This window comes from Abrus precatorius, unplaced genomic scaffold, assembly GCF_003935025.1.
Source record: "Abrus precatorius isolate BTA unplaced genomic scaffold, Abrus_2018 Scaffold3, whole genome shotgun sequence".
NCBI lineage: Eukaryota > Viridiplantae > Streptophyta > Magnoliopsida > Fabales > Fabaceae > Abrus > Abrus precatorius.
The window spans coordinates 14664076-14672895 of record NW_020874373.1 but is presented as its reverse complement, the minus strand read 5'-3'; the positions used below and the strand labels follow the sequence as shown (position 1 = coordinate 14672895).

Here is an 8820-nt window from a genome sequence, read left to right as displayed (position 1 = left end):
TGTATCATTATGACCATTAGTGCTTCCATAGAAATAGGACTTTTTGGCATGATTTTTCTCTCATCATATTGTGGTAGCAAATTAATAGGAAACGTAGGCTATAATTTTTTTTCCCTTTTATGACTATGATTAATTTAAATACCACAAAATGGCTTTACCCTTCCAAAACCCTTAAGGTCATTTTTAGTTATAATCATTTTGAATATGATCGATAATTAATTTTAAGACTAAACTCTCATTTAGTTTCTGAGAGAGTTTGAGTCCAACATTTTAGTCCTTGAAAAATTTAAAATGTCACGTTAGTCTCTAACTTCCTTCTCCATCATTCATTTTAATTCATAATCTCAGATTCCATTAAGAAATAGTAAGTGAAAGTTGACTTGTTACTTTAAGTGGCATGTCAGAAGCCTAGTTGGCTGAAATGACATTATTTATTAAAGTGAATATGACAAAACACCTTTAATTGTTAAAAACAATGTCGTTCTTCAAGATTGTGAAGTGTCTTGTTTGGTCATATATAATTACATATTTTTTTCATTTGTCTCGAAGAAGAACCCTAAGTATATACGTAGAATCTTACCCAAATTCGTCTTCAAAGTTGTGTTTGGTGGTAGAATATTTAGAGATTGAAGTTTGTTATAATGGAAGAAGTAGAATTAGATAGAAAATTCAGTAAATTTTTTTTCTTAATCATCCTGTGAGTTTTTGGTTTAAAGGATGACAAACCCTAACTTTACACTTTTTGGGATGACAAACAACCTATAACATTCATTTCTAGCAGATCATCCTCTAGCTTAGAAATGCTTTCCAAGTCCCTACACAATTTTTTGATCTCATCCCTGTATTCAGAAACTGCAAAATCTTGCTTTTGCAAATCAGCCTTCAACTGTTCAATCTCTAAGTCCTTTTCATTTAGAAGACCTTTTAGATTGTCTCTACCTTGAACTAGCCATTTCCTTTCTTAACTGCCATGGACAATATATCCCTAAGCATGACAATCTTTTCCTCTTATCGTTCAAGATCCTGCAGCAGAGAATTCCTTTCTTCATTTATTGCTACAATTTTTTCAGATGCCATTTTGGACTCAGTTGATAGCTATATAGTGATATGTTTGGGCAAAGGGGTGCTTGGATCAAAATTTCGCAAAACAATGCTATTTTTTATAATTAAATGTGTTTTGTCACATTTACTTACCAAAATGACGTTGTTTCTGCCAAAAAAGCTTCTGACATGACACTTAACGTGACAAGTCAACTTTCTGTTATTGTTTCTTAACAGAATCTGAGATTAAGGAATAAAATGAATGACAGAGAAAGAAGTTAGGGACTAACTTGACATTTTAAATTTTTTAGGGACTAAAATGTTGGACTCAAACTCTCTCGGGGACTAAATTAAGGGTTTAGTCTTAATTTTAAATTTCTAACATACTATTTCGGAATAGAAATGTTATAAGGGATAAGTTCATAAATGTATGAAGTACACAAGAAAGAATGAGAGCTTATGGACGCTCAACTTGTAGGGGTGAACCAAGCAAGCATAATATATGCTTTTCTGGGGGAATGAGTTTACCCTTATATCTTGGCATATCTCTTTCTTGTAAGGGTAAACTCATTTAGTAAAATATTGCCCATGAGTTCCCATTTAGTAAAGAGTAAAGCGCGCTTAAAAGCTTTTTAAGTCAAATATTGCCTATGAGTTCCCATTTAGTAAAGTGCTCTTTCAACTTTGCCTGAGCGTCGTTCCTTCGCTCAAACGTATCAAGGAATGCTCATCTAAATACAATCATTTGTACTTTGCAACATCAATAAATTATGAAGTTTCATCCTCTCTCTTTATGTCATGCTTTGGGTTTGTGAACTTAGGGAGCACACTTATGAGAAGGCCTTTTTGAGAAGGTATCCTCCTTTCTTCTTTGTTATTCTCTGGGGAAGGTTATCCCACTTCTAAAGTATCAAAATGTGAAAGAGATAAAAAGTTCATTCATCTTTTATTCTTTTGTTCCTTATTTAGTTTGCTTTGCCTTACTATTCATCATTTTTCTTTTTATCTTTTCTTGTTTTTGGATGTTACTTCTCCTTATACTCTGACCTCCCTCGTCCAGTTCTAGGTGTATAGTCAGGATTAGGCTATCTGAGTGACGTTCTTATTTTGCCCAAATATGTCTTTCTCTCTATTCTCTTGTTCATAATGACTCCTTGTCTTCAATTAACAAGACCATGTTCAACTTCTCAGCTTTATATGATGGCTTCCTACCTGTGCATAGGATTGATCTTTCACTTTAGCCCTTTTGGACGTTGCTTGCTTAGATGAGTGCTCCGCTTCTTACTTCATTGTGTTGAAAGGCACCTTAGTTCCTTTCTCTTTCTTCACTTCTTTACATATATCATAATGTTTCCATTTTACCCTTATTTTTTTATTGAGTCCCCCAACACATACATACTATTTAAAGATTTAAACTAAAGTTTCAAAATTAATGATTCAAGCATTGAAAATAATATTTATCATTTTTTTAAGTCAAAAAATCATTAATATAATATTTAAAATTAGTTGTCAATGACATTTAAAATTGAACTGGAAAAAAAAAACTATTAGAAGGATTATTCATATTTGTTTACCATTATTAATCAGCTTATTTATATTAAAACATACTATAGTATATATTATTTATTAAGAGAGAAAAACATAAACAAATAGTAATTAAAAGTACGTCAATTTTTTTATAAATTATTAATTTTTATTTAATGCATATATTGATTTCAAATAAAAATGATACTCATTACATATTAACTTTTACTTATTTGTAAATTAGTTTTTCTTTTAAGCTTATTCTTTTAAGATATAAAATTTCCGATTGATAATATATTATTCATGCCATTAATATTAGCAAAATATACACTTAACTTATAGAAATATACACAACACAATATTTTAAATAGAATACTTGTAATTATTTTAATATAATTTTTAATTTTTATAGATGTTGAAATAATTTATAGGATGAAATAATAATTTTTATCATAAATAAGAAAAAAATAATAAAATTTGATTGCTATGAATTAACTAATTTCTTATTCATTAAAGTTTAATTAAAAATAATTGTTTTTTTTTTCTAAAGAAAAATTCATTTAAATGTGTTTGAATTAAAAAGTACATATTAAGGAGAAATTTATAAAAATATACAAATTTAAAATTTATTTTAACTTGAATTTAAATAAATATGCTTTTAGAAGCTTTTTATTTTATTTTATTGGTGATATTTTTTTGTTAAATTTTATATATTTTTTATTTTATTAATTAAATATTATTAAAATTGATGTATTTATTTTATACATTAATATATTATTTTTTTTATAATGTAACACTCTAAATTAAAAATAAAATTAAAATGTTAATACATTTAATATTTCATTCTGATAATTTGAGAAATTAAATATCAATGGAGTTTTTTTTTTCACAATTTTATCACATATATTACACGTATTTTTGTCAATTTTATTCTAAATTTAAAAAATTAAATTATTATTTTTAAATTTTTTATAGTGGCTTATATAAATTTTCAGATCTTTTAATATTTGTTTTTACTGTATATAATTTTTTTTAGTTGGGTAAAACAACTCTAGACGGTACATTTATAAAACTTATTTAACTTTTTAAATTTAACTTTTTTTAAAGAAAATTTTCCTTTCTAAAAGTATTATTATTAATATACATTATATATTGATTTTTAAATTAAAAAATTGATAAAATAAAATATTATTTTAAATAAATTATATTTAAGTTATTTAATTTGATAATTTTTTTGGTATTTTAATATATAACTTTTGTAGTTTCGAAATTATGTTAAAATAATTTTGTAAAAGACGTTATTTTTTAAAATAATTTATTATTATTATATATTTAAAAATATAAATTATATATATATATTTAAAAAAATGTACGTGCATTCAACTAGTAATAATTAAAAAAAAAAAAAAAAGATTTGGAAAAGGGTGGGAATGGATCTGCGTGGGGTTTATACTTGATAATCTGTAGGGCTTTTCCGGAATCGAGTGCATTCCTTTCCTCTCGGTCTCAATCTCAGGTATCACTCTCTTCTTCCTTCTCCTTTTACTTCACCGCTTCTTCTCTCTTCTCTTTAATTCCATTTATTCACACTCTCTCCTTTCATATTACCATACAAACTTATGCTTCGTTCGAACCCTTTTTTCTTTTCGCTTCCAAAATCATTTTCATTTTCCCCCACATGCTCAACCCTAATTACTTCTCAACTATGACCTTGCTGTTTTCATATCTATTACTAGGTTGCATGTTCGGAATTGGATTCTCTGTGTACAACATTGATAGTTTTATTTTTTATTTTTTATGAAGTTGTATTTTTTTGTATTTGTGCTTTGGATTTTATTAATAACCTGAATTTGTGTACAACTTTTATTTTGCTCTTGAGAAACCCTTCGGTAGTCTATATGTTACTATCACTTATGTGTTGTTATTTTGAACATCTTCTTTGGAAGTCCTTAACTATTATTGTCAACGACGTGGAAATCTTATGTGTGGTGCATAGTTGATTGCTCTACTTGATTGGGCTGTGGAAAAGAATTTTGTGTACTGAACCAAACATAAACATTGGAACTGAACTGAATAGAACCACAAATAACTAAATGGGTATGGTTTGTGTGCAGTTCAGTGATTTCCTAATGACCAAACTGAACTGTCTGATTTAGAAAAAAAAAATTAAAAAATTAAAAAATACTACTTTAACCGACTATAGTAGCGCACAACATTCAAATGCCCTGTTTTCACTTCCTCTCTCAATATTTGGTTGTCATCATTCAATGGCGTTGTTCCTTGTCTATGAACCACCTTCTGCCAATGCCTTAGTCAAAGCTTTTGACCTCAATGAAATCAAGCAGAAGACTGAGAGTGGTTTTGAAGTTCTCTGTAACAGCAACTGGTGGCAAGTCATGCTAGGATGCCTGGTGGGCTTGCAAATTGGCCTCTTTCTCAAGTAGGTATTAGAGATCCAGGATTTTAATAAGAAAGAGATGCTTCAACCCAAGATTTGGGTGATGATGATGTTTCATTTAGCTCTACTATAAAGTGTTCGTGATGTATTCAACAGTTCAAGAAAGTAGGAAGAGAAATAATCACAGGAATGGAAAATGGAGCTATGCATCAGCCATGAAGCACTGGTTAAACAATTCTGGTGCCAATTTAGTTGACATTTGAGCTGAAAATCTGTTCAAATAATTTGGTTGTTTTACCCTTGCTAGACAATAACAATTATAGTTCAGTTTTATAAACACATTTGTAGTTCTGTTGTTAGCTCAATTGTTTTTTATCCATGCCCACTCCCACATGTTACATCATTTCTGCTGAAGAGCAGTTGTTGTGTGTGTGTGTGTGTGTTTTGGAGATTCTAGGTCACGGAATTACTTCTAATGAACTGAAAGGTAGTTCCCCCTTCTTTGGTTTGTGTAAATTGACATCAAATTATCTGAATTTTATGTACTATGTCATTGATACACAGAAAAATCGTTTTTTGGTGGATTGCTTTGAGGAACAAGTGTGCTTTTGTAATGAAAAGCTGAAGAGTGATTCAGAACTAACCCTTGATATTTGTTGCTTCCTTTTCTGCATTATTTATATGTTGGTATATGTCCAACTTGGTTTTTTTAATGTTCATGTAGTAGTTAACGAATAGTTCCTTCACTTTTGTAATATTTTATTTTTTTGGCTTTTATCAAATGTTGTTTTATAATTTTATCTTTCTCAATTGTGTTTTTGCTTTGGAGAACTGGGGGGAGAGGGGGGGGGGGGAACGCATGAGAGAGATCATTTTCTGATTCCATTATTAAATGCAATGGTAGATGAAAACCTATGGAATTGTGTTAAATGCCCTAGAATTTGAAAAGGATATCATGTAGTATTTTTGAGATCTTACTGCTATTCTTATGATTCTATTTCAGTGTTGAAGACTTGAGCTTGTAGAAACTGTTGTTTAAATTCAACTGAGCAAAGGTCATCATGCAAGGTTTTCCAGGCGAAGGAGAAAGTGCTTTGTCAGTTGTTGGTCCAAGACCAATGGAATGGTCTACTGTTCCGTATAGTGCCCCTCAGGGTCCTGGATCAAATGGGAAGCAGCGGACCTCAAGTTTGGAATCACCAATCATGGTGCTGACTGGCCACCAGAGTGTTATATATACCATGAAGTTCAATCCAGCAGGATCAGTGATTGCATCTGGATCTCATGACCGAGAAATTTTCCTTTGGAATGTGCATGGGGATTGCAAGAACTTTATGGTTCTTAAAGGTCACAAGAATGCAGTTTTAGATCTTCACTGGACTACAGATGGGACACAGATAGTCTCTGCCAGCCCCGATAAAACAGTGAGGGCATGGGACGTGGAAACAGGAAAACAAATCAAAAAGATGGTAGAGCATCTCTCATATGTTAATTCATGTTGTCCTTCCCGGAGGGGGCCACCTCTTGTTGTCAGTGGCTCTGATGATGGAACTGCTAAACTATGGGATATGCGTCAAAGGGGTTCTATCCAAACATTCCCAGATAAATATCAGATTACGGCTGTCAGCTTCTCTGATGCATCGGATAAGATTTTCACTGGCGGTATTGATAATGATATCAAGGTATGGGATTTGCGTAAAGGTGAGGTTACCATGACACTTCAAGGTCATCAAGATATGATTACGGGTATGCAATTGAGTCCTGATGGGTCCTACCTTCTTACTAATGGCATGGATTGCAAGCTTTGCATTTGGGATATGCGCCCTTATGCTCCACAAAATCGCTGTGTGAAGGTGTTGGAAGGGCACCAACACAACTTTGAAAAGAACTTGTTGAAATGTAGTTGGTCTCCTGATGGAAGCAAGGTCACAGCTGGTAGTTCTGATCGCATGGTTTACATCTGGGATACCACTTCTCGACGCATCTTGTATAAGCTTCCTGGTCACAATGGGTCTGTTAATGAGAGTGCCTTTCATCCTAATGAACCTATTATTGGATCTTGCAGCAGTGACAAGCAGATTTATCTGGGGGAGATATGAAGAACAACGTTTAGAAACTTGCCAAATGAAATGAGCATGTTTGGTGCTTATGACAACCATTAAGGAGTGGTAACTTTAGATATGCTGAATTCCTTCTGTTGTTTGCTGGTCGATCGATTCAGTGACTGTATAATATTCTGGCAAAAATATTATATCCTGCTTTTGTTACTAATTAATGTAATTTGATATTTGACATGGGTGAAAATGGTTCCACCGTGTCATACTGAACTTCCAAGTCCATTTGGATAGGGTCTTTCAAAAGCATTTTTCTGGAGAATTGGATTAACATTAAAATTAGAAATTTTAGCGCTACACATTTTGGCATTTTCTTAAACTCGATATTAGGTAAATTTTATGTACGTCTTATTAAATGAAAGAAAAGACACATCACGTTTTAAATGAAAGTGAACAAGGAAATCATGCCTTTGTAAATATTTATTCAGCCATCTCTAAACAAATTTTTGCTTTTCTAGATATCGATGCTATATCTGTTTACAACTTTATTCATGAAATATAGTTTTAATCTCAAAATACAGATTTATAAAACTGGGCACGCAAATTGATATTAAAAAAATCCGACAATAAAAGACTCCATCCATTGGCATATTCGGGATGCTAAGTGCCAAATAAAAAATATATATATTTTTATTATTATTGGTTAAATTTGTCAGAAAAGATTGAGGTGATACTTATTGAAGAAAATATGACAAAATCAGTCAATGTGATTTTTGACATATGCAAAGAAGGCACTAAATTAAGGATTTGGATCCTCTGCATTGTAAGTGAGAACTGCACCTTGTTTAAATGAAAAAAATTTGTTTCAGTGAATTTCACCAAAAAGTAATTTTTACTTAAACCAAAAAAATTTGTTTTAGTAAATTAGTAAAAATAATAATTTTTATTTAAATAAAAAATTGTTTCAACCAAATTTACAAAAAATTTTAAAACTTTATTTTTTCTTCTCTAAACTATTGTATAAGATCATATGGTTAAACTTTATGATCATGTCACAAAATTGCTTAAATAAACTTAAGTAAAAATTATTTATTTATCAAATTCGCTTAAGGAAATTTTTTTTATTTAAATAAAAATTACTTTTTTCAAATTTACTTAAGCAAAACAAAATTGCTTAAGTAAACTTAAACCCTGTGGGCAACATAATCGAAACATAAATGGGCCCAACTCGTTTAATAATCATACTTAACACATCGTTGGGTAGTGTGTGGCGTTAGCGACTGATCTGTACAGTGCAGTACAGCCCATGGCGCCCGGTATCAGCTCAGCATTATCGATGATATTTACATGTGGAATAATTTGCTTCAAAAGGCAAAAGAAAATCCCAACACTTAATAATATTCGTGCTCCAAAATCTTCACTTCTACCATCCACTACTAGAAAGACAATTTTATTGATCAACAGGTGAATAGGTTTTATATAATGTTGGCAATTATTTTTATAGCTACTCTGTTTAATCTATCAATTCATTATAATAACAGTATTTTTATAGCTTACGCTAGACGTACAAAATTTACACAAGTAGAAACTTCTTCAAAACACAACATTTTGGTTGCTAAATGGAAAAATCTCTTTCGTAAAATGAGCAATCTAAATATAGATACAAAATTTCTTGATATAAAATAAATAATTACTTAACAGCATCCTAAGTGTTTTTCAAACAATACAAAAATGAAATTAAGTAAAAAATTCTATTAATACACTTTCCATAATTTTTAATATACCCACTCCAACGCAGTTTTC

At 30.7% G+C, this 8820-nt stretch overlaps 1 protein-coding gene across 2 annotated transcripts; it reads left to right on the top strand.

The window, feature by feature from the left end:
* Positions 1-3942: 3942 nt before the first annotated feature.
* On the top strand, positions 3943-7372 carry LOC113861829 (U5 small nuclear ribonucleoprotein 40 kDa protein). Of its 2 annotated transcripts, none has more exons than XM_027494881.1 (2): positions 3943-4081; positions 5967-7372. In XM_027494881.1, exon 2 carries the CDS (start codon positions 6025-6027, stop codon positions 7060-7062), a length of 1038 nt encoding a protein of 345 aa, XP_027350682.1. In that variant the 5' UTR covers positions 3943-4081; positions 5967-6024; the 3' UTR covers positions 7063-7372. The 2 variants fall into 2 exon arrangements, with proteins under 2 accessions (XP_027350682.1, XP_027350683.1); XM_027494882.1 differs by lacking the exon at positions 3943-4081 and adding an exon at positions 4958-5863 and having other exon boundaries at positions 5967-7247.
* Positions 7373-8820: the final 1448 nt, after the last annotated feature.